At 59.2% G+C, this 25,355-nt stretch overlaps 1 protein-coding gene across 2 annotated transcripts; it reads right to left on the bottom strand.

The window, feature by feature from the left end:
- Positions 1-1,932: 1,932 nt before the first annotated feature.
- UCKL1 (uridine-cytidine kinase 1 like 1) lies at positions 1,933-24,790 on the bottom strand. Of its 2 annotated transcripts, none has more exons than XM_042800913.1 (15): positions 24,712-24,790; positions 15,755-15,948; positions 15,036-15,142; positions 14,655-14,825; positions 14,346-14,417; positions 13,003-13,192; positions 12,467-12,528; positions 11,079-11,095; positions 5,190-5,288; positions 4,763-4,856; positions 4,374-4,436; positions 3,922-4,044; positions 3,441-3,548; positions 2,900-3,056; positions 1,933-2,304 (listed from the first exon to the last, which is right to left on the bottom strand). In XM_042800913.1, the coding sequence occupies exons 1-15, from the start codon at positions 24,759-24,761 to the stop codon at positions 2,228-2,230; spliced, it is 1,584 nt and encodes a 527-aa protein (XP_042656847.1). In that variant the 5' UTR covers positions 24,762-24,790; the 3' UTR covers positions 1,933-2,227. The 2 variants fall into 2 exon arrangements, with proteins under 2 accessions (XP_042656847.1, XP_032857701.2); XM_033001810.2 differs by lacking the exon at positions 24,712-24,790 and adding an exon at positions 19,456-19,854.
- Between the last annotated feature and the right edge of the window lie 565 nt (positions 24,791-25,355).

Genomic DNA, 25,355 nt, shown 5'->3' with positions numbered 1-25,355 from the left:
TGGCCATGCCCATGGAGCAGGGCGTGGGTCACTTGGACCTTAATGTGGCGGCAAGGTGGACCATGCCACGCTCCGCTGCGCCATCATGGGTGTGCCAACCACCAGCCATGGCTGCTGGAGCCTGCCTGGGTGCGTGGGTGGCATTCAGCAGCCTGGAAGTGCTGCAAAACAAGACGTGGCCGCCTGAGGCTCTGGTGATGCCTCCTCCTTCCCGCAGCCTTCACACCCCAACTTTTGTCTTCCCCTCCCATGGCTGAGTATCCTACAGCCGCTGTCTACGCCCATCACGGGGGCCACGGAATGGCCCGTGGGTGCAGGACACCCTCCGATGCTGTACGTGGTGGGTCACAGCCCCGCTGTACTCAGTGCTTCTCCATCCACATGCCTCCCTGGGCCACTTCCTACATGTCACCCCCCTGAGGGCTGTTATCAGGGGCACAGAGAGGCTGCATCCATGACATTTCAAGGAGTTTGGGTGTGTGGCTTGGGATGAAGGACGTTGGGGGAGAAGAGGTGCTTTGCCCCCCACCGAGGAAGTGTTGTGGGATCTTCACCCCCGCCCCGTGGTGGGCCCTGGGGGCAAACCCTGCTCAAGACTCACACGTGGTCTTGTCTCCCTCAAGGAGGCCAACGGCACCGCTCAAACAAGGTCTGCTGGAGCTTCATGCATGAGGGATGATGGCAGCATTCATTCACAGGGTTGACAGTGCTCTAGAAAGAAGCCGCCGGGCTCCTGCAGCCCTGAGCTCCTGCGCTGGCAGCCCAGAGGAAGGGCTCCGGGTGCAGAAATGCTCTTCCACGGGCCAAGTGATGATGCTGCCTCTTGTCCCACCGCTGCTCACCTGGTGCCCCAGCCAAAAAAACCCTGTGTCTGCCTATCCTCCTGTGTTTGTGCTTATGAGCTCTCCTTCCACCTACGCAAGGAGCTATTTTTAGCAGAGACTAATCAAGTGTCAGTGCTGGCTCTGAGCGTGGCTTTCAAGCCAAGGGCTCATGCTTTCGCTGAGCACTTGCAGGAACTCGGGCGTGTGCTTTCTTTTAAATGTAGTTGAGAATTTATACAACACGCCGCAGAGCGGTAGCAGTTATTTTGGGATCATCACACCTGAGCCCACACCGAGTTATCACCAGGCGACTCTCCATTTTGGCAAGGGCCTGGCAGAACGTCCCCCTCCCGGCCCCGCTCTCCTCGCTGCCGGCAGTGCCTGCCTGCCTTGCCTAACCCCTCAGGAGCCGGCCCCGCACCAGGGACACCCAGTTTAGGGGCAGGTTTGCTCCTCTTCACCCATTTACCTCCGGCACAAGGATGTTCCACTAGTACTTTGAGTCATGCAGGAAAGGAAAATACTCTGTTCAGCCACAGGGGTCACAGCCTCCTCTGACTAAATCCACTTCATGGGGTTGGCCAGCTCCCCTTCTGCTGAGGTTACTCTGGCCAGCTAACAGTTTCCTGGAGACCGTTACGAGACCTGCTCCTCACCACATCTTGAGCAGCTTTGATTCAGCAAGAGCAGGCCGGTGTTCGGGTGTTTCACTTTGGCTGCTGAACTGAAACAGGGGCTTGGTGCGTCTTAAGCTAAAGCGTGATGTGATCTGAGCTGAACTTCTGCTTCCCTGCAGAACTGCCTCTCCCGTGGTACCGACCCTTCACGTGGATCTAGAGCATGGCGTTTCCTCCTCGGTGCACGGCAGCAAGAGGAGGGAGCTGGGGAATGGGAGCGGGGGGGGTTTTCTCCTGCTCACAGCCCCGCTGCAGGCAGGAGATCTTGGTCTGAGGATTACCCTTTCCTTGCAGAGAAGCCACAGGGAGCTCTCTGCCCCCACCAGCTCCTATGAGGAGAAGGCTCACGGCATCTCCCCTCCCAGGGCAGCAGTCCCGAAGGGTTGCAAATCCTTCCAGGCACCCCTGGGGTGTGACAAAGAATGGTTCCATTCAAGAAAACCAGAGAAAAATTTATTATTTTTCTTTATAAAATATCTCCAATAAGTTATATAGGCAAATATTTAAATTAAAATAAATTAACTCCGCTCTATGCTGGGACACGTGACTGTCCACAAAGTCATACTAGGATTTGTGTTTCTTTGAAAAAATATGCCCTAGATCTCCAATGTAAGATTTGAAAAAAATATCTATGCTTGGTGAGGAGGAAGGAGAAATCTGAAATGGACAGAGGGATTAAGGTGCGGTGCTGAAGCTGCCTGGCGCCAGTGGCATCTCCACATCCAGCTAAGTGCTAAGAGCATCTTCATCGTCACTCCAGTCGGGAGGAGCGTCCGTCCCGAAGTACCGATCGCCAAAGTTCCCTGTGGGGAGAAGAAGAGGGACGCAGTCCTGGCACAGCTCTGCAGGGAGCCCTGGGACCCGTCCTCCAGCCTGCTCTCCCCCCAGCAGGCAAGGAAACAAAAGCAGGTTTATCCGACAGCTTGAGCGGCACTCAAACTCGTGTAGCAGCAAAACTGGAGCAGCCTGGAGGCTGTTTTAGCACCCGGTGTCAGGGGTGTTTCCTGGCACAGCAGAGGTGAGGACAGAACAGAGTGAGCTTGTTTTGGATGAGCTCATTTAAGGTAGCAGCTGAGGGAATGAGGTGGGCACAGGTCTGCTCCAGCTGTCCCAGCCCAGCTCCTCCATCTGGGGCCGGAGGAGGCTCACGGCACGTGGAACGGCTCCCGCTGCCAACAGGGTTATGGCTCCCTGACAGTTCTCAGAGCCTGCGTGTGTTGATCCCAACACCCACGGGGCAGCAGGACCTGGGAGAGGCAGTGGGTCCCCGGGTAAAATAAGGCCAGACCTAAGGTGCCGCTGACAACCAGGGCTTCACCTCCTCTGGGGCACCTCCTCTGTCACAATGCCAGAAGCATTGAAAATCCCCCCTGATTTCATTCCTACCCAGATACTCACCGATGCCGGGGATTATCCTGAAAAGGTCATTCACCTTCTTGTCCACAGCAGTGGTGATGATCTTCACCCGAGGGAAAGCATAGGCGACTGAGTGGACACCCATCTCCGCCATAAGCAGGGAGAGGAGGAAGATCTTGTCTTCTGGGACATCATGATCCTACAGGAAAGGCACAGGGACAGCTCAGGGTAAGGGTATCTATGGTGTGTTATGGCCCATTCCTCCAGGGAGCTGCACTCTAAGTGCTCAAGGGCCTTCCTGGAGCCCCTTTTTCTCTTTCCTTCTCTGTGGCCAGCTGGGGTTAACGAGCACAGGACCAAGAAACCAGCTAAATCCAGGTTGTTACTACACAAGGAAGGGGTGACTTTGCCGACGCCTGGTCACAGAGTCACCCCAGCTTCTCCTGTCTCCCGTGACACCTTCCTTTGGAAGGAGGAGCCCGTTTCAGGGCAAAGCCCCTCGGCCTGGCTGTGGCTGGTGTTTTGCATGTTGTTTGGGAGCGAACCACCCCAGCCCCTGCAGCGTGCCCGACACCCTCCGTACCAGCAGCACCCGCACTGCCATCATGGCTGCTGCGCCCGTGGAGACCGTGCAGTCCATCAGGATGACGTGGTCTTCGCTGATGTCCTTCGGCAGCCGCAGATAGTGGAGCTGGGCAGGGAGAGGAGAGACCAGCTTAGAGGTTGGAGGCTGAAAGCAAATGCAGCCCCCCGAGCCCTTCTCTTAGAGGGGAGAAGGATCTTTCATGCATCTCTACCCCGGGGACCCCAGCTGTCAGCTTGGAGCCAGACGCTGGTGCAAACACTCGGACAGCAAACCAGCCCTTGTGCGCACAACCGCGCTGGCAAAGCCCACTTCAGAAGCTTTCAAAGCACTCGTTTTCTGAGCACTCACCACCACCCCCCCGCCCCGCCAAGATCAACCCTGGGATGGCTGAAGAGCTCTCAGGAAATACCCGAGTCACCTCCTGCATGCAGGCTCACGCCAGGAGATGCCCTGGGCAGCCCAGAGCCCCCGGTTTTACCTCCGGCTCGCCCGTGTTGCAGTTGGTCTGGATGAGGATGGTCCCGATGCGGACGTCCTTGCACACTGCTCGCAGCGCCGGCTCCATGGTCTCGCCCGCTCGCAGGATAGACACCCCGGTGATCTGCCGCACACAGCGAGGGTCAACGGGAAGGCACGGCGTGGGAGGTGCTCACCGCCCCAAGTATGGCACTCTGGGGGGGGCTCTTTGTGGGCAAGCCCAAAGCACAGCCCTTCCGAGAGGGTTGTGAGGGCAACAGTGGCACAGTGACACTGCTGATGACACCCTTGGCCACGGACCTTCCTGATGATACAGGGTACCATGACCGTAGGCACCAAACCCAGGCCTGACGGAAGCCTTGAGAAGCCAAGGGTGTCCTTCCCCTGCCTCCACGGGGTTTTCAACGTAACCCCACGGGGCAGGACTGAATAGTCCTTTTTGCTTCCACTTACTTGCTTCCCGCTGTATGTCCTCCCTTCGTAGTCCTGTCCCTGAGGGGTCTGGACTGTGCAACTCTACAAAGACCATGTGAGAAGCATTATCAGGGGTGCTGATGTGGCTCTCAGAGGAGCCCTGCTTCCTGGGGAGCCAGCCAGCTGCGGGCTGGTCTGGACCCTTGGAAACTGAGGCTGGACAAAGAGTTGTCACCCAGGGCCATGCCATTGCTCCATGGCCTAGGAGAGCCCTGCCCTTTTTAATCTAGGAGGAAAGATCTGATACACGGGGGAGATTGGAGGAGCAGGTATGTGGAGTCCCAGCTGCCTGGCAGTTATGGGTTCAGATTCGGAGAGGAAACACAGCGCCCGCTGCCCACCCGCCCAGCTACACCCCCTGTGCCCACCTGGAACGGGAGCAAGGATAGCGCGTGCTCAATCAGCAACCGCATCAGCCTCTTGGAGTAGAAAATGAACTCATCTCTGCTGGTCTCCTTGTTTCTAGAAGGGAGGGAAAGGCAACGTAAGCTGAAGACCAAAACGTGCCCGGGGAGATGCTGACAGAGGTCAGAGGCTGCGTGGCAGAGGGCAGCCCCAGCGCCTTGTTTGCATAGGGCCCCCTGGCAGAGCCTGGAATTGCGGTGGCTGTTTTAAGGTAAAAAGCAGAAAAATTGCTGGCAAGACCACGGATTAGGGTCCACCACCGTCTATCCTGTCCCCTGTCCCCATGTCACAAGGACAGGGCACAAGTAGGATTGGGGAGCCCAAAGCAAGCCGAGCCCACCCCACCAGCCCCATCCTGCCCCAGAGGCCCCGCGGTGGTGGGGGCTTTACCTGATGATGGTGTGCATGCCCCTCACCTGAGGGGTGCTCTTCAGCACACTGAGGGTCTGAGGAAGGGGGTGGCACTGGTGGGCAGAGGCCAGGGCGGCCCTGAAAACCAAACACATGGTCAGAAGGTGTCCAGGCAAGGCTGCCCGAAGGCTGGTGCACAACACACGGCCGGAGCCATCCTCCCAGATGTCATCTCACACTGCAAATGCACACCAAGGCCATCCAGCCGAGCTGAACGAGCGGCCAGCCCTGCTTGGTCTCCCCGTGATGGCCAAGGGCCCTGCTCCCACGGATGGGGCAGGCAGCGGGTGGTTGGTGGAGCCAAGGGGGACCTCATGGCCCAAGGACCTGCCCTTCACGCTGGGCATCTGACCCGTGGTTGGCCCATCTCGGTTTCCACTGGTTGGGAAGAAAGTGGAAAATACGGTCTGCTCGGGAGTCTTATCTGGTGGTGGATCCTGAACTCATGGGGTGAGGAGGAGCCATTGTGGTTGTCTTGTCCGGCAAGTGCCAGATGTCACCCAGAAGGGGACAGGCAGCCAGGCCCGCGGTGCTGGCACACGGCTCAATGTGGAGCCAGGCTGCAACGAGACCATTTCAGAGAGAGAGAGAGTGCCTGGCCCATTCAGGGATAGTCAGATTGATGCCAAATTGGGGACAGCTTCAAGACTTTAAGGCTGGACAGGATCGGCTTTGTGTGACTCATCTGCACATAACTAATAGGGTTGGGAGCTATTCTTGGATCAAGGGAACACCATTCACGGGGAGGCGCACAATGGAGCCCCATTAGTCACCTCTCCCTTTGAGAGCAGCAGTAATGAGATGAAGGTCACAGCTATTTGGCTTCCACAAGGCTGGGCAGGATGGACAAGTGACTTTGTCTGGGAGGAGGACTGGGGTCCGAAAGCCACACGTCAGATCACAAACGTGCCAACGGCTGCATCCCGGTCAGAGAGATGTTGGGGAGGAGAAGAGAGCAAACCAATGAAAGCACCAGGTGATTACGACTTCAAACCGAGCAGAAACCTGGATTAATTGCACACGCACACACAGAGGCACACAAGCAGAGAATAAGACAGAGAAGATGACTGGGTAGGAATGGAGGAGGGCAGAGCTAGATGACTTGAGGCCTCCATCCACATAGCCATCTCCTGGTCTTGGCCGACCAACACCAAATGAGACATTCCCAAGGCCTGTGGGTACTTAAGGGCTCCTTCTTGCTTTTGCCAGCTCCGGTCCTGCGTAGCAGCAAAGATCCCCTACGCAGGGAACGCTCCGGAGAGCCGAGGCAGCTCGTAGCCCCGGGGAGCGGGTGGGATGGGTTGTGCTCCCATCGCAGGCTTGCCTGCTGCCGGCAGAGCCCGGCTGGGTTGGGACAAGCAGCCCTCAAGACCCCGGACCCGCCGTCAGTGAAGCGAGCTTGCTCTTGTTAGTCACCGCAACTCGGGTTAGCTGCCTCCGGAGCCGCTCCCACGCCAGGGCTGTGCCCAGCAGCTCTGCTCCTGCAGCCCCCCCCTTGCTTCCTTCCTCCTGCCAGACCTGGCCTGGGGACAGATCCTGGGGACACAGCCTTGCCCAAACCCCTCCTGGCCCCGGGGATGCAGACCCACGCGGTGAGTGAGGACCTGAGCCCTGCCTTTGGCAGATACCGCTGCCCGCAGAGCAGCTGCCTCCTTGCCTGATTCTGAGGGGGTGGGCAGGCCAGAGATCAGCCCCCCAACACGCAGCCTCACACCCACTCACGGCCCCAGCTGGGCTTGCCAAGGTGACAAACCGCTGTCACCCAAACCAGAGGAGCTGTAGGGGTCTCCCACCCAGGGGCACAGGCCTGACTGTCCCCTCCATCCCTGCCAGGTCCCTGTCACAGCATCCCGCCCCGCCGGCTCTGTGGCGCTGCAGGGGGGAGATGCGGTGTGACCCGGCTCCTGCTCCCTGCCACAGATGCCAGCGAAGGCTCTTACCCCCGAGAGCGGCCCTGCGTGCCTGGGAACACCTCCCCTGCACCCCGAGCTGTCAACAGAACCCCCGGGAAACGCTGTCAGCGTTTTGTCACCGAGCTTTCCTCACCTTCCTGCGACACCCGCGCAGGGGCTGCTGCTCAGCGCGGGGACGGGGAGATCTGGATGCAACCCTGCTCAGGCCCCTGTCCCTGACAGCAGGGGAGCCACTGAGTGCTGGGGAGGTCCCCACGGTGCTTTCTGGGGGAACAGCAGCAGGTCCCAATTTTGGGGTTGGGATAAAGATGCTCTCTCAAGTCCCCCCTACCCCGGTTTGGAATGCAGAGCCCCAGCAAAGCAGGACCCTGTGAGCTGTCTGCTCGAAGACCCCCCAGCCCGGGGTTAGTAACGCGGCTCACGCTGCCCAACCCTCGGCGTTAATGTCACAACCAAAACACTGCCGTTAGCGTTTGTCTCCTCACATATCCCAGCGCAGCTTCCTCTGGTCACCAGGTGGGAGGGATGTTCAGGGGAGACAAGACAGGAAACACCAGAGTTTAAGGGCAGAGGGACAAACGTGACATGAAACAAAGGAAAAAGCACTGTCATTAGTCAAAGAGGGGGAAAAAAAAGCCCTAATTGATCTATGGCTCTTGGACCTGCCTGGTGCCCTGTCCATCGCCGTACAGACCCCAGTGCTCCTCCCTTGGTGACCAAGTCCTGCCACGGCTGCTCTCCCCAGCACCGGCTCCACGAGGCAAAAGCTCCGTCCGCTCTCACCGCCCCGGAGTCACGGCAGGGACACTGTCCCATCTCTGTCCCAGGTGGTACCACACTGCAACAGCAGCTGCAGCTCGCGGAGCCCCGAGGGCAACATCCAGCCCTTGCTCAGGGCAAGCGCAGGCACTCAAGGCCAAGCTTGCAAAAACCTCCATCCAACCTGCCCCGCGCCCGTGCAAATCGCTTGTGGGCTCACAGGGGTTCCCACCTCCTGGCACCCTGGAGAGACGATCTGCTCAAGCCTCGGAGAGCCTGGAAAGCCAAGAGCACCAGGAACACGGGGAGAAACCCGGCTCTGAGCATCACTGTCACCGGGAAGACCTTCCTTCCCCGGCGTCCACCTGGAGCTGCCCTGGGATCACCATCTCTTGGAGAGGGGCTGCAGGTTGAGGCAGAGGGAAGAGCTCAGCCTCTCCAGCAGTGAAACCCCTCGCCCGGCCCTGCCGGGAGGGACGGGTCTCTGCTGCCACGACCTGCAGGCAGCCTGCCTGCGAGAGCAATGCTTCCTGTCCCTCCCCCTGCCAGGCAGGACCGCGACGGAAAATTCAGACAGGCAGCCCGTGAGCACGTCAAGAAAACGTCTCACTTTTGAAACTTATTTTCCGCCCCCCCCCCCCCCCCCCCAGAACAAAAGCTTTAAAGGAAAAAAAAAAAAAAAAAGAAAAGAAGAAGAAAGAAAGAAAGAGAGAGAGAGAGAGAGAAAGGGGTGACCATCTCTCAGGAAGGCTTCAGGGAACATCCTCGGCTCTTTGTTGAGCATGCTATCAAGCAGGAAGCAGACAAGAGACATCCAGCTACAAAGGAGCTAATGCAGTCAAGGCATTTCAAACACGTACAGCGGCTGGCTTTCACAGCTGACATTTCAAACAAGGGCTATTAAACTGCACCACGGGTTGATATTTAAAGACACAATTGGCAAAGGGCATGCCAAGCTGATCGAGACCTTGGGGGTGGGGAATATTGATTGGCGAGGAGAATTCAGCTGAAAAGAGCACTGGCTCCGAGACCCGGGCTGGTGGCTGAAATAGCATGGCAGAAGGGATGGAAAACAGGCTCTGCTGAGAGCACTGCACCTCGGCAGGCACGGGCTCGCTGGTCCAGCTCCTGCTGCTGGGCTCGTGGAGAAATACTCACCTGGGAGTGCTTGTACGTAATGACACCTCCAGCAGTTAAACGCCCAGTTAAACGTGGGGGGAAGCTGGACAAGAGACATCCCAACTGCAAGGCCTCTCATGTCTGACCTGTGCTCTGAGGGAATACGGAGGAAGGCAACAGTGCTCCTCAGCAGCCAGCAGTTACAGGGGGAAAACAAGGGTGGCAGGTCCAGGGAACGGCACCAATTTCTTTAAACTCCTCAGAATTCACCCACTGGATCGGCTGAGAGTCGGGGAGAGGCACTCCCTGCCTGTGCCAGCCACCCTCCGCGGCAGGAGAGGCAGCCCAGGGCCAGCCTGGAGCACAAGGACCGGAGAAGTATCTTGGACCGGGGCCAGATGGAAGCATCCAGGTTTTATTCTACCAGCTATAAAGGGCCTCGCTGCGTCCCCACGGCTGCCAAAAGGCAGCGACATCAAAACAACAACCGTGACATTTAGATGAAGCCATTCAAGACAGGAGGATAGGGAATTGTTTTAGATGAAAAGCCCCATCTTTGCCAGGCACATCCCGCTTGCCACGCAACTCTCCATCCACCTTGCCCCTCTTGTGAGCCCGGAGCTGCAGAGGAGCTAACGGGAAACCACAGCAGCAGTAAAAGCACTGGGACTCCAGGAGTGTAAAAAAAAAGACTTTTTGGCAGGAAATTTTTTCCAGACTTTCTGGCAAAGGTATAAATGGAAACCACGAGCCTTAAACAGAACATAAAAATGTCTGTGGCTCTAGTTATCACAGAGCTATTTCTGGAGGTCAGAGTTACCTTTCCAAACTTGCTGTCAAAAAACTACTAATACTTTCTTGACATATTATTAAATACCTGATTTTCAAGGTGCACAAAAAGATCACCTGTACCGAGTGCCACTGTGACTAAAGTGGAGAATCACTGGAGAGAAAGGAAAGCTTATGTGTGTGTGTGTGTGTATATATGGGCATATATACATAAACACACATTAGTCCACCCTCTAACATTATTCCTGCAATTTTTTAAAGCAACAGACATCTCTCCACGCTAAAGAGCACCTTCCCACCTGGACCTCCAGACACACAGGGAAGCTTACACTGCCTGTGTGAAAATGTCAGGCCCCATGGTGTTAAACAAGCAGAGAGAAATAAAACAAAACGTCCAGTTGCCTAGTCTAGGAAATGAATGGCTTGAGCAGAAACAAGTAAAGCAGAGGGTTTTTTCCCTGTTCGTCGTAGGTATTTTAAAAGCTTGTTGTATGCCAAATGTAAATTTTAGGGTTACTTAAGTGTCTCCATGCAATCATGGAGATCTAAATGGAAACCCATCTGTGATAACGCAACCCCTCTGCTTCCTCCAAAACTTCCTGGAAACTTAGCTGGCTGCTTAATGGAAGCAAGAGAGCTGAAGTCCCATCTGGATCCACATGTTGAAGAGGTTAAGTAAATCAACGTACAATGTATAGCACCCGCCTGCAGATACTGAGAAATTAAAAATCCTGCTGGATTAAGGCATAAGCATTTTTTTAGCCCCCAGGCAGTTGCTGCCTTGTCTTTAGACACCGCAGCAGAGCGGGCACCTCTCACCACGCCGAAGCTGCCACGCTCCTTCCAAGTGCCATCAGGCTTGCAGCCGAGAGGGATCCAGGGCTCCCCCCGCCCCCGAGCCGCTTTCGTTAATCTAATAATTGATGTTTAATGACGCTTAATCATCAGGGATGGAGAGTGGCTCTGAACAACCGTTTCTCTTAAAGGATGAAGGGAAGTAAGAGAATCCCAGGGCTCAAAGCTTCCCATCTTGCAGAGAGTCCCCAGCTAACGAACCAGCTTCAGGGGGCTGCGCTCAAGCTGGTGCTACCCTTGCAGGATGAATCCATCCCTGTCCCTGCTGGTCCCAAAGCCAAGGACAAGGCGGCCTTTCGTCAGCTGCCAGCGTGTCGAGGCCGCGCGTTAGGCGAGCTGTCGGTCTCGACCGCAGGTCAGGGTTAGGCCAAGCAGTGCCTGGCATTGGAAATGCCTCGGGCTGCACAGACAGGACAGAGTTAGGGGCTCTTACCTGACACTGAGTTCACGCTGCGGCAGCAACACAAAGACACAATGCAACCGGTATTAAGCATTGTCAACACCAGGGTCGGTTCAAGATAAAAGAGAAGGAAAAATAGGAATATTTTCCTGCATTCCCATGTAGCCTTTTCCCCGTCTTCCCCTCCCCAGGTAAATGAAAGCCCCCCCCTCAAAAGCCAATCCCTCTCCTGGCTCGCAGCAGCGCCCTGGGGAGGAGCTGCTGTGTTTGCTCGCTGCAGCACCCCCAGCTTTCCCGGCCGGATCCCAGGGGCTGGGAGAAACAGCCACTTCCCTCCTCCTGGCCTGTGCCCCACGCCTGCCTGCCCTCCTCAGCCCGGTGCTAGCGACGATGCCAGGGCTCTGGTCCTTGCTCCTCTCACTTAGGGTTTCGAAACCGACTTCCCGACTTGCCAGAGCTTAGTGCTGTGAATCCCGAGTGCCGCCGGCAACCCTGCGGAGAGCGGGGTGCTCTGGGAGGGGGCACGACCCACCACGCCTTTGCATCAGAGTGGTCCCACCTGAGCAGGCACGGGAGGCACGATGCCAGCGTGTGCCAGCTCACACCCAGGGCTGGGAGCTCACCGAGCTCTGCCGGGAATCTGAGCCCTTTACTTTCAGGTGCATCCACCTCCAGGCCACGCTCCTCCCACCTCCCAGGACACCGCCCCAAGCGTCTCCACGACTTAAAACATCAAAGCTACAGACGTGGGGCGGGAGGCGAGGCGGCTGTGCTGCTCAGGGAACAGCAGCAGGCAATGGGGTCGTTTGATCGAAGGGTCCCCAGCTCAAACCACTGGTCAGGACTGGCCCAGGAGACGCAGAAGACGACTCGTAAAAGCCAGTGACGGAGCATCTGCCTGGATCGGGGCTCAGGCTGGGCGTCAAGCATGACAAGACTTTGGGTTTTGAAACCTGCGGGCTGCACCCGACACAGAAGTGGAAAAGGGGGCGCTTGACGGTGCAGCAGTGACTGCAGGGGGGTGAAGAGGAGAAGCCAGAGCCAGAAAGCTGAAGTACTGCGGGGTTTGGGGCGATGCTGGCCCCGGGAGGGCTGCACATCACTCGGGTCACTGGAGGATGGTTGGTTTGTCCCCAGATGACCTGCTCTCCCAAGGAGGGAAAGAAGCTGCTGCTGGACGACAGCTTGCAGAGGAGCCTTGTACTAACCAGAGCACAGGGACGAGGCAGTCTCCTTCGCTGAAACAGGGGGAGATCACGGGGACAGCCCTGTGTCCCACACGCCTGGAGCTCGGAGGGAAGCCAGGCCATTCCCACCTTGGCACCCAGCGCACCGCTTCCCGCAGTGCCACCACCGCGCAGGCAAAGCTGTCCCCAAGGCTGTCCCCACCCCTAACACCCGCCGGACCAGGCAGCTCTTACCTCTTCCAGCTGGCTGTGGACGTGCTGAACGATCAGGTCGATAGCCACCGTGTTTCCACTCCCTGGAGTGAATCAAAAGCAAAAGAGGGACCGGCTGGTCAGGACCACAGTGCCGGCAGTGCCTGAAACATGTTTCTTCCCCAAGCTATGCTAAAAAATACACCGTACACCAAACATCCCTTTCCTAGCAAAGCAGGAGACATTCCTCCTTCTATTAAATTCTTATTTAGTAATCTATTATCGAGTGTCTGGAGGTCACCTCTAGCTTTTAAACCGCTAAGCTGCAGGAGTTGGCAGGGCAGGAGCCTCGCTGAGGGAAAAGTCCAGCCTTTCCCCTAGGAATGTGCTTTCGGCCAGTGTTTGGAGACACTCAGCTGGAGGGACCTTTGCTTTGGCATGGGACAGCCACTCTTCTGTCCTCGCCAGCCGGAGGGTGGTGGGACTGGCCAGCAGAGCTGAGGGCGGCGGGACGGGGTCTCTGGGGTCCCACTCAGGACGGAGCCACGCGGCAGCTCGGGGCAGCCCTGAGCAGGTACCTCGGGGGACGACGATGTCGGCCAGGCGCATGGTGGGCTGGATGTACTGGTCGAAGGCGGGCTTGACAAACTTGTTGTACTGCTTGATGACACCCTCGATGTCACGGCCACGCTCGCTGATGTCCCTGCGCAGGCGACGCACCAAGCGGATGTCCGAGTCCGTGTCCACAAATATCTTCAGATCAAGGAGCTGAAACGAGAAGGGAAGGAACAAACCCCACCAGGTTGGGTGGGTAACTCGAACTGACCGTCTCCACCAGCCACAACCAGAAGGCTCAGCCCTGTGCGCGGCACAACACCAGTTTAACAGAGCTCAGCTCAGCTCTGCTTCGGCCTGGGGGGAGCTTTGCAGCCCCTGAACTTGACCCTGGCTGCAATGCAGGTGCTGCAGCGAGTCCCGTGCTGCCACCTTCCCCTTCCTCTCACGCCCCCCGAGACCTGTCCTGCTCCAGAACCCTGTCTCCATTTCTAAGCAGCTCCAACACTTTGGCTGGGCGTTCCTTAAGAGCGAGGGGGAGACATGCCCACCACACAGACTGAGAGGCTGGCTTAAGGCTGGAAGGGAGCCAGGCATGGCGGGTATCAGCTCATCACACCACCCTTAACTGTGAGAGACACGAGCAGGGATGCTCAGAGGGATCTGGGGGGATTCACCCAGCTGTCCACTGGAGGTCATCGTTGCTCCAGGAAAGTGCAACCCGAACGGCTCGCTTGGCAGGGAAGGCAACTTTCTAGGCTGAGCTTGGCTAAGTTTGTGCCTGGCTCACTCCCTCTTACAGCGTTTCTCATGCATCCAAATAATTCCCAAGGAAGCCCGAAGTGCTGGGTGAGTCCACCCTAGGAACACCAGGCTTGATGCCGTAGAAGTGCAGCAGACTTTGCTCCGGGCTGTGCAGCGTGGAGTTGGGCTACTTCTAGTCATATTTATGCGCCACCACTGCCAGAGACCAGGTCGCCACTCGGCTCCTATTTCCTGGGAACGAACTGAAGGTTCTCTGCTGAACAGCTTGACCTCTGCCGGGGGCTCTTCCCCTGCCGCTGCAGGACTCAAGGCCTATTTCTCCCGCACGGCGAGGTGCTGGTGTGACCTGAAAGAGGTGGTCACCTCCTCGCTGCTGAGCCTCAGGGGGAAGGATGCTCCCACCACCTCCCCCCAGCTGGGTAGGGGGTGGAGGGCTGGTTTCTCAGGGTGATGCTGAAGCACTGTGGGAGGACGGGGTCCCATCCAGCAGTGCGCAGCAGCCCCGGGGCGCCCGGGCCTCTCTTGGTGCTGTGCAGAAGGGGAAGCTGCAGCACTTGCGCCTGTCAGGCTTCCTCAGAACCGATTCGAAACCCTTCCTCACCTTCAGGAGCTCCTTGTCCGCGAATGCCATGATGCCTTCGAAGATAATCACATTGGCGCCATAAAGGGTTTTCTGTGGAGTCAAAACGGACGTGGTTTGACACAGAAGATGTGTTCAGAGACGCCCCATCCCAGGGAATCAATTTGGGTGGTTAGTGACTGCAACAGCTCACCCGAAAAATGCGCCCCGAGCTAGCCACGGAGCAGAGGGCGACTGCACAAAGTCAGGGGCTGGAGGGGTCCAGTCGGCACCCCCTTCTCCTTCTTTGGCAGTCCCCCCACCTCGTCCCACCCCCTCAGTGTCCCGTACCCATTCCTTCTTCCGGCTGTGGGTGGTGAAGTCGTAGATGGGGATCTTCACGCTCTTGCCTTGCTTCAGCTTCTTCAGGGTGGCGATGATGAGGTCAAAGTCGAAGGCATCGGGATGGTCAAAGTTGAAGTCGTTGCTGGCTGCCTGCTCCTGCTGCTGCTTGGTCAACACCTGCCCACAGAAAAGAGATTAGTCCCCGTGGCCGCCCCACCAGCAGCCTTCCATCCCCACCGCCGTGCACCAAAACCTCTCCTTCTGCCCCGAGAACCATCTGAAGGGGGGAACCGTGAGGCTGTCACTACACCCACATTGCGTTTCCCCATCGGGAGGTTATGCCAAGGGGCACAGCAGCCCAAGGAGCCTGACGACGAGCAACCTCACCTTGTAGAAGGAGTCCATGGACAGCAGAACCACCCAAGGGACATCAAGAGCCTCAATGATCATGGTGGCCACCGTGGTCTTCCCAGAGGCGCTGCCTCCTCCCAGGCCTGCCACAGAAAAGGGGATGAAGCCACCAACCCCACCATCTGGCTTTCCAACCACAGGCTAGAGCCCAGGTCCTGCTCTGTTTTGCTAAATTGGAGGAACCTCCAAAGAGGGAGATCGATAGGCACTACAAGAGAGATCAGCCTTGGAAATGTCAAATGGCACGTGCTATAACTGCCAGCAGTGTCCACGGCAAAAGCTGGGAAACCCTTCGTTAGACGGTTGTGTAACGAGGGGAGAGCTGGCATGAGAACCAGCCTTGGGAACTCGTGACAACCCAGGCAACAAGAGTGAAGGGAACAACAAGCAAAGGTTGTGGTCTGCCCAGTGCCTGCTGTAATCCACTACCCCCTGAGCTGCAAGGTCTCAGCTTCTGCCCAGTCCTACAGCTCACCCAGTCAACGCTGGACTAACCATGGGGACTCCCCCTGCTTCTGCCCGGGCTGAGCAGCTCAGAGCCTGGAGCCTGGAGTCAACCTCAAGTTCCCAAGCAGGTTGTGGGGCAGGAATCCTGTCCCCCCCCTCCCAGTCTCCTGGAGAGCCACTAGGCAGGCAGCACCGGCTGAGGGGCAGAGGTGGGACAGAGAGCCCGGACACGCGCTGCCTTTGCCTACCTATCACGAAGGCCTCTTTGGACTGTGTCCCATGCTCGTTGTACCACGGTGGGCGGCCAGCTGTGTAGATGGTCCTCTTGCTGGTCCGCAGCAGGGGTGGCTCAGACTTGCACTGGCTAGTGGTCCGCTTTCGGGGTGGCTTGGTGGAGCCCACAGCAGGGTACAGCCGGTCTAAGGATTCGGCACTGCTGCTGCTGGGGATGGGGAGAGGAAGGAGGTGGGTTAGCGGTGGTGGGGAAGGGCCCGGGGTGAGGTCCCCGGGGGGATCCCACGCTGTACTAGGGAGGGATGCAACAGAGGAGGGGGGAGAGGTAACCACAGCCCTGCCAAGGCCCCTCGCCTCTGCCACCCCAGGCCATGGGCCAACGTCGAGGAATTCTCCCACAGGACACTTTAACCTGGAAAAGCTGCAGCACAAGCATTGCTTCCTACAGCCTTTCTGCTTGGGGAATGTCTGCGTTAAATAAACGCTCCAGTGAGCTCTGAAAAGCACGGAGGGGTGTCACTGCAGGGGGACAATCACCTGTCCCGACGTGCCGAGGGACATTTTGCAGGGACGGAAACCAAACACACAGGCTACAGCTTGACCGTCCTCGTCCCCCCCATGAACAATCTCTTTCCTCTCCCCACTCCGAGCGCTCGACTCCCACTCAAACTTCTGGTTCTCCCACCCTGAAAGCCCTGGGGACAAGTCAGAGCCAGGCAGAGGGGCTGCCAAGCCATTTGCATCTGCTTTGCTGTGCGGGCTGAGCGAGCACCGAGCACGGACGGAGCCCTGGACCTGCTAAATACCTCTCTCTTATCTCCCTTCCCACTGCAGCCCTGGGGAGGGAGAGGCAAAAAAACACCCTCTGGAGCCCTTTTGAGTTTGGCAGCGGGAGAGCAGCGGCTGGGAGGCGATAAGTGGCCTCTGGCCAGGAGATAAGCTGCAGCCACGCTCCCCGGCCAGCACAAGGATGGGGAGGATTATTTATACCAGCTCCTGCTCCTCCCCGCTTGCTGTTTCACCGCCTCGGGAGGGATGTCTCCTCCCTGTGAGAAGGTGCAAAGGGCTCTCCTTGCTCATGTTTGCTCCCCTCTCCAACCGTGACCGGGCTGGAAACAAAACCTCTGCAAGGTCAAACATCCCAGGGCACTGAACGCTCCAAACCTGGGCAGTGTTTGGTACAGCCCAGCCGAGCTGGTGGGGTTTTGCTGCCTCTCTGTTATTTTTTTGCTCTTGAAAGGGCTTAAACTGCAGGGCTTTACAGATTTTGGTTTGCTTTTAAGCTGTTTTGGTATGAAGATTAATTCCCTTCCCCCCCCCCCCCCCCCCCGCCCTAGCCCTTTTTGAAACAATTTTAGATAAAGATCAACATTTCGGCCATCTGCGCATCAAGCGATGGAGCAAACACCCCGAGCAGGGTGGGATTCCCCCCCCGCCCGGCACACCAGCCCGAGCTCCCGCAGCTCCTGCCCCTGCGCCAGGACACCTCACCCCGATGCCCACCCTACAAGGCTGCACTGACAGAGTCACCCCGCAACAGCCTCACACCACCAACACCCCGGCCCTCGCACGACGAGCCCGGCCAGCATCGAGCACCGCCGGCCTCCGGCTCACCCAGGAGCTGTGAACACCCCAACCGTCGCTTTTAAAAAGCAACGTCAGGAGGTGAGACCCGGCAGGAAAACCTCCTGGGGTTTCTTGCTGGCTCCTTCCACTGAAGAGGCAGAAGGAGCAAACCCAGGCGGGGTATTTCAGTCTCCCCCCCCCTCCCCGGTGACGCCGCAGCAGCAGTTAAGCACCGCGCGCTATTCCCAGCGCGGGGCTGACATCAGCCGTCGACGCCGGTGCATAAACAAAGTCATTTTGGCTTGATAAAAGCAGAGATGACAAAACCACGGTTGTTTACCAGAAAATAAAACAGTTCCTTTCAGCTGTGTCCCAGCCCCTCTCCCGGGACTGCGGTTACTCCAGAGCCGTGCCGCCGGCGCTGCCGCCCGGGGCTGCTCAGCCGATTTTCCTCCAGGGATACATGCCGGCCCCCGGCGAGCGTTTCGGGATGCTCTGCTCGTCGGTGTAAATCAGCGCCCGGCTCTCCTGGGCCAACCTCAGCCCGTAGATTCCGCGGCCGAGCCCACGATTCCCAAAGTTGGGCAAAACTCTGTTTTTCCGAGCCGGAGGGGAGCCCGAGCTCTGCAAAGCCTCTTACCAGCATCTTTGACCAATATCGCCACAACCCATCTCCCGGCTGAGGTTCGCACCCCGACGGCTCCGGCTGTGCCCGGGATTACAGGCTGCGGTCACAGCTGACACCCTGCTTCCCCGTGTGTCACCCCCCTGCTCCCCGGGGGCTGGCACAGGGGGGACCCACCCAGCAGCTCCGTGCCGGGGCATCGCTGCGGGACGCAGGGACCGGCGTGGGGACACGGGACAGCCCTCGGTGAGAAGCCGAGCCGTCCTCTTGGATGCAGCATTTTAATCCTGTTCCAAGAGCTGGCCTGCTTCGCCTCCTCTCATCCAAATACTCTTGGACTTCCACCTAAACTCTGTATCTATAGATACCTAAATACAGAATTCCGTCTGTATCTATACAAGAGGTAGATATTCTACACCTCTTAAATCAGCATTTCCCATGATTTATCTCAGATAAGCACGGCCGTGGGGAGGGCTGCGGGACTGTCCCGGAGTTCTGCAAAGGTCATGCATTTTCTCCTAATGTTACACTTGTTTGTAGATGTTTTCCGCGGCCGCCTTTGCCAGGAAGGGACTCTCCTCCCCTCCGAAGGAAAGGCAGATCCCAGCCCTCGCGCAGCTATCTCCCTTGCCCATTCCTGCCTATCACTTCTTCAAAATTCCCTGCAGCAGCGACAAAGCCCGTGCAGTGCCCCTCGCCCCCGGCGGAAGGTGACTCTCGATTTAGCGCCGATATCTGTGCCGTTGCTCCAACCAAAGGACAGTCCTCGCCCCCCGCAGACCCTCCCCGGGCTCCCCCGAGCAGAGCACACCCCCCCCCCCGATTTCAGCAGCACGATGCCACAGCAAAGCAAATATGAAAAGAAAAACCGTCCCGGGCTTGGGAACCCCTCTCCCGCAGAGCCCTCGCGGGGGGCTTGGCTGCCACCAGCTCTCCGCAGACTGTCCCCGGCTTCTGGGGGACGCTTTGCCTTCCCTGTAGCCGGTGCATCCTCTGCCAGGAGGAAGCCTGACCCCGGGGGGATGCCTGCCCGTGGGGTCTGCTCCCCAAAAGGGCTCTCCAGCCCCATCCCCGTGCCCTCGGTGCCCTCCGACCGCCCCGGCTCCGTGCTGGGGCGGGAAGGGAAAGGCGGCAGGTGCCAACAGCTCCCGCAGCCAGCAAGGAAAAGCGGCAAAGCCCCAAACCTGAACTTGCAAGCCACCAGGGCTCGTTCCTCAGCACCCCCTCAACACCGCACCCAGCCCAGCGCTCAGCCCTCCAAATCCAGCGGCCGGGTCCCCGCAGCCTGCCGAGCGGCGCCGGGCTGGCTTCACCCCTTGTCCCCCGGGAAGCTGATCTTCCCCCCCAGCTGCTGCCTGTGCTTTCGCAGCCCTCAGCTGGCTGGGAGCTGGGGACCCGGGACTGGGGCCACCGAGGGTTCACTCCAGCGAGCAGCGACGGAGAGCAAAGAGGTTAAAAAAAAAAAAAAAAAGAAAAAAAAAATAGCAAAAACCCACCCAAAAGCGAAGCAAAGGAGGAACTCACCTGCCGTCGGGCCCGAGGGCCCAGCAGCCTGATATGCGGACGCTGGAGAAGGTTGGGGGGCTGCTCATCTCCACCCCGCTGCGGAGCACAAGGGGATGCCGGGCAGAGGGTGACACCCCCCAAAACCCCCCAAAACCTCCCGGCGCTACCGCGGCGAGGGGGCGGCCGTGCCAGCGGGGCTCCTCGGGTGAACCCCGGTGCAAGGAGCCATGCACGGGAGTGTGTGTGTGTGTGTGTGTGTGTGTGTGTGTCCCGGCACGGGGACTGCGGGATGCTGAGGGGCTGGGGTGATGCAGACCCCCCCCCAGCAGATGTTGGGGGGGGGGGGGTGTGTGTGCTCAGGAGTGGAAGGTGGAGGAAGGAGCTCAGAGCGCTGCCGGGGGAGTGTCTTTTGCTGGGAGCTGCGGAGCGGTCAGCACGCCTAAGAGGATAGCTTAACCTAGAGATTACGTTCATTACCTGATATTAATAGCACTGGCTTGATTAAAGAAAAAGCCGGGGGGGGGGGGGGGGGGGGGGTTGGGGGGGGCAAAGCGACACCTCCCCTCACCACTCCCTGCCCAGGCAAATAAACACTGGCCCCCTCCCTGCGCCTCTGTTCCCCGGGACCGGGGCTCGCTCAGCTGCCTCGGAGGCTGGGGGCTCTCCGGGGTCTTGGGGACAGCAGCCCCCCCGCCCCCCCCCCCCCCCCGGTAAGTGTGCGGCACCGGAGGGAAGGTGGGGGGGTGGCAGGGATGGAGGGGGGGGTCCCCTGCCAGCACCCAGCTTCCAGCCGATGGAGCTGGGGTGCTGCTGGCCATAGTGGGGTTTTCGGCGTGGGGCTCACCCTTAGCCCCCAGTGGCGGGAGGTGCCGCCTGTGAGCGCCCCCCCCCCCCCAGCTCCCCGGGGAAGAGCTGCCCCTCGCCGTCCCCTCGGCCCCGGAGTAAACAAGTGGGTGAAACTCAACACCCCGGGGCTGCGGGCGGCTAAGAATAACGTCCCGCTGGCTGCTCGGGCCCTGCAATCTGCTCTCTCAGCCTTCCCCCTGCCAGCTGCCTGGTGTCGTGTGTGTGTTTGTGTGTGCCCCCCCCCTTGCCATTTCGGGTCCCTCTCCCAGCGCCAGCCTGGCCAGGGAGCCTGGGCACCCAGGGGCTGGCAGAAGCCGGGCAGCAGCCGAAGGGCAGGACGGGTGGGAGATGGGCCGGGCACGGCGGCAGGAGGACCCCCCCACCCCCCCACCCCAGGGAGAGGGGGCAGAGCAGCACCCCCCGCCCTGCAGCGGCTGCTGAGAACGGGAGGAGGTAGCGGGGGTGACCGCTGGCTCAGTCAGGGACGCGGCTCGTCGCGATGGGGTCACCAAACGAGCCCCCCAGCCCTCCCCGGCACGGCGGAACGAGAGCTCCGAGGGGGTGTGGGGAGGATTCTCCCCCCCATTTACCATCAAGCGGGGCTGAACGTCTCAAAATGGGGCCGGAGACGGGGAGGAGAAGACCCCTTCCTCCTCCTCTTCCCTGAAGGACTATTCCATATAGATATGGAATATTAAAATAATAAAATTGGGGCTATTCCAGAGGCGGGGGGGACACACACGCTGCATCCCGGTGTGCTCAGCAAACCCCCCGTTGAACATGGGGGGCACTGGGCATGGCCAAACTGACCCCCTTCCTGCAAGGGGGGAGCATCACCCCGAAACACACCTCGAGTGACTACAGCGCTGCTGGAAACTGGGGACGAGGGACTGACTGGTCCCCGAACAGGGGCTGCGGGAGGAGTGGGATGGGGGGGGTTTCGGGGGTAACTTGTCCCCAGCTCGAGCCGCGGCTGCTGCCCCGACGACGCCAGCCATGACCAAAGGAGCCTTTTCCATCCTGTGATTTCAGCACGGACTCCCCTTTTTCTGCCAAAGCTCTTTCAGGGGTTTTAAAAATAAAAATTCTCTTCCGCAGCGCTTTCTATTCTTTTCTCACTAAAGAAGCAAAAAAGAAAAGGGACGAGGAACTTGGCGGTGAGGAGCCCGAGCCCTCGCCAAGGCGACATTGTTCCTTATCGCACGCTCCCCGGTGCCTTTTTTCCTGCCTTTGTCTAAAAAGTCCAAGCGACGGGAGCAACTCTCCCGACATCCCAGCCGGGCTCCCAGGTGGGATGGGAATCGCCCGCACCGGCGCTGACCCCCCGGCAGTCACTGACCCTTCCTCCCAGCACACGCTCCTCCGCAAATCACCTCCGCTTCCCAACTCCTTCCCGGTTTCCGAGCTGTTGCACAGGCCAAAATTCCTGGGTTTGGGACTTTTTTTGTCTTCTAGATGATTTTTAAGCACAAATCCCTCCTCTGTAATCACAGCCTCGGGGAGCTGGGCTTGAAATCGGATTAAAAAAATCCCTTTTTCCTTCCAGGGATGGAAAGCTGCTCGGCAGGTTTTCCTTGCGATTTAAGGACGGAAGCCAAACTGCACGTGGCTTTTCCTGGTTTGGCTGCTGTAACCCGACTATTGTCACTGGATCCGTGTCAAAGATCAGGACACACCAGACCCACAGCGGAGGGGTGCTTGTCCCCCACGGGAAAGGGTCTGTCTCCCAGCTCCCACCCCTGCGAGCGGCACCCATGGGTGCGCTGAGGCCAAACCTGCTTTTCTCCATCTTTGAGCGTGGTTTTTGTTGGGCCTGACCTGCGCGGGCCAGCCCTGAGCTGGGTGTCCTACAGCATCTTTTAACTTAAGCCGAAAGCGGTTGCATCGCAACAGCCTGGTGCAAAACCCTGGGGCCCCACACCAGGAACCCCCAGTCCAGGGACCAGGGTGAGACGGGGCCGGATCCCACCACCCCGCGAGCAAGCCAGGCCAGGGGCTGAGGTTTGTTCAGGGAGCATCCAAGGAAAGGCTTCAGGAAGTGTTGGGATGGAGGGACCTTCCCAAGGGGTAGAGGGACCCGCCCAAGGGGTGGAAGAAGGGGTGGAGGTACCCACCCATAGGATGGAGGAACTCACCCAAGGGATGGAGGGACCCACCCACGGGATGGAAGAACCTGTCCAAGGGATGAAGGGACCCACCCAAGGGATGGAGGGACCCATCCATGGGATGAAAGACGGGGTTGAAGTACCCACCCATCAGATGGAGGAACTCACCCAAGGGATGGAGGGACCCGCCCAAGGGATGGACCCATCCATAGGATGAAAGAAGGGATGGAGGGACCCGCCCAAGGGATGGAGGGACCCGCCCAAGGGATGGAGGGACCCGCCTTAAGGGATGGAGGGACCTGTCCAAAGGATGGACCCATCCATAGGATGAAAGAAGGAATTGAAGTACCCACCCAAGGGATGGAGGAAGTCACCCAAGGGATGGAGGGACCCACCCACGGAATGGAAGAACCTGTCCAAGGGATGAAGGGACCCATCCATGGGATGGAGGGACCTGCCCAAGGGGTGGAGGGACCTGCCCAAAGGGATGGAAGAAGGGGTGGAGGTACCCACCCATGGGATGGAGGAACTCATCCAAGGGATGGAGGGAGCCACCCAAAGGATGGAGGGACCCGCCCAAGGGATGGAGGGACCCGCCCAAGGGATGGAGGGACCCGCCCAAGGGATGGAGGGACCCGCCCAAGGGATGGACCCATCCATAGGATGAAAGAAGGGATGGAAGGACCCACCCAAGGGATGGAAGAACCTGTCCGAGAGGTGGAGGGACCCATCCATGGGATGGAGGAACTTGTTCAAGGGATGGAGGGAGCCACCCAAGGGATGGAGGGACCCGCCCAAGGGATGGAGGGAGCCGCCCGAGGGATGGACCCATCCATAGGATGAAAGAAGGAGTTGAAGTACCCACCCACAGGATGAAGTCACCCAAGGGATGGACGGACCCACCCAAGGGATGGAGGGACCTGCCCAAGGGATGGACCCATCCACAGGATGAAAGAAGGGATGGAAGGACCCACCCAAGGGATGGAAGAACCTGTCCGAGAGGTGGAGGAGGGACCCATCCATGGGATGGAAGAACCTGCCAAAGGGGTGGAAGGACTCACCCACGGGATGGAGGGACCCACCTCCCACCCCACCACCAGCGGCTCCAGGGGTGCCAGGACGCTGCCCGGCAGCCCCGCCGTGCCGTGCCCCCGCCGCGAGCCCATCGGCCATCACACCCCCTCCTCCCCAACCTGGCCCCGCGCCCCCCCCCCCCCCCCACCCCGGGGGCAGCCCAGCCCCCTCCCAGCTCTATTCAGGACTCGGGTTCCTAACGACAAAAGGACAAACATTCCCCTCTTCAAACCCCAATTATCTCGCTGCTATTTATACCGAACGGCGCGGTCAGGCTCGCTCCGCGGTGGAAGGGGCTCGGTTATACAACGCGGTTACTCATCCCCCCCGCCCGGCCGGCGCTCCTCGGGGCGGCTCCTTCCTCCCCTCCTCATCCTCGGCCACCCTGCTACCCGCCGCTGACTCACGGGAAGGGCAAAGGCAACGGCCGGCTCCTTAGTCCGTTGCCGAAAAAAAAAAAACAAAAACGGGGGGGTGTTTCGGCACCGACTCAAGCGGGGCCGGGGGGGACACCCCGGGATTGGGGGGTGGGGGGGGGGGGCTGGTACCCTCCAACCAGGGGTGCTCGCATCCCCCAAACCAGTTTCGCTGCCGCTCTGGTGATGCTGGGAGCCCATCCCCAAGTATTTGGTGGTTGGGAGCCGTCACGCTCCTCCACGCGTGAGGTTTGGGAGTGGAAAACGTGCGTGGGGGGATAAAAATAACCCCCAACCCCGTGTGTTTGGTTGGTGGGTTGTTTTTTTTTGTTTTTTTGGGGGTGGGAGGGGAGGAAATTTGCAGTTTTTCCCGCTCCGCCGGCACCTTGTGCTCGTTGGAGCAGGCGCATGTGCTGGCTTGTTTGCTAATTAAAGGAAATGAAGGCAGCTTAAAAAAAAAAAAAAAAAAAAAAAAAAAAAATAAAAAAGGCAAGAAAAAGCCCCAAAACTAAAACCAAAAGCAATCAAACCAGAAATAAGGCCGGTTTGGAAAAAATAATGGATTTTTTTTTTTTTTTGGAGGGCGATATTTGCAATGGGATGCATCCGCGGTGTTGCTGGCTGGGATGGGAAGAGGCAAAGGGTTTTTTTTTTTTGGGGGGGGGGGGGTGAAAAGGAAGGAGCGATGCGATCGGGGAGGCCCCACTCGCGGAAGTGGCATCGTGGGACGGGACCGGGATCGCAACGCCCCGGAGCCGCCGGTTCCCGGCGGCTCCGGGGCGTTGCGATCCCGGTCCCGTCCCGAGTGGGGTGTCACGGGAGGGGGGTCTTACCTGTCGTGCGGCTCCACCGGAGCCCCCTCGGCCACCGGGGCCGCGGCCATGGTGCTGCCGGGGAGGGGCGGGGAACGGGGAGGGGGGGGGGACGGGGAGGGGGGCGGTGCTGCCGCGGGGCTCCCCGGGATTTGTAGTGCGGGGCCGGGGAAGGGAGAGTGGGGAGCGTGGGAGATGAGTGGGTGATTCGGGGGGGGGAGGTGGGTGCTGTGGGCAGGAGGGGGTGGGGGGCTTCGGGGGGGGGGGGTGTGGGGTGCGGGTGGGTGCTTTGAGGGGGGGGGGATAGTGGGTGGTGTGGGCGCGGGTGGGTGATTCTGGGGGTAGGTGGGTGCGGGTGGGTGGTGTGGGCACGGGTGGGCGCTTCGGGGGGGGGATAGTGAGTGGTGTGGGGTGCGGCTGGGTGGCGTGGGCAGGAGTGGGTGCTGTGGGGTGCGGGTGGGTGCTTCTGGGGGATAGTGGGTGGGGTGGGTGCAGGTGGGTGGGGTGGGGTGCGGGTGGGTGGTGTGTGCACGGGTGGGTGATCCTGGGGGTAGGTGGGTGCTGCGGGGTGCAGGATGGGTGCTTCAGGGGGGATAGTGGGTGGTGTGGGGTGCAGATGGGTGGTGTGGGGTGCGGGTTCGTGGTGTGGACATGAGTGGGTGCTG

The sequence above is a fragment of the Tyto alba genome, unplaced genomic scaffold (assembly GCF_018691265.1).
Source record: "Tyto alba isolate M040663 unplaced genomic scaffold, T.alba_DEE_v4.0 Super-Scaffold_33, whole genome shotgun sequence".
Classification (NCBI taxonomy): domain Eukaryota; kingdom Metazoa; phylum Chordata; class Aves; order Strigiformes; family Tytonidae; genus Tyto; species Tyto alba.
Note: the sequence above shows the minus strand (reverse complement) of the source record. Positions and strands in the feature narration are given on the sequence as shown.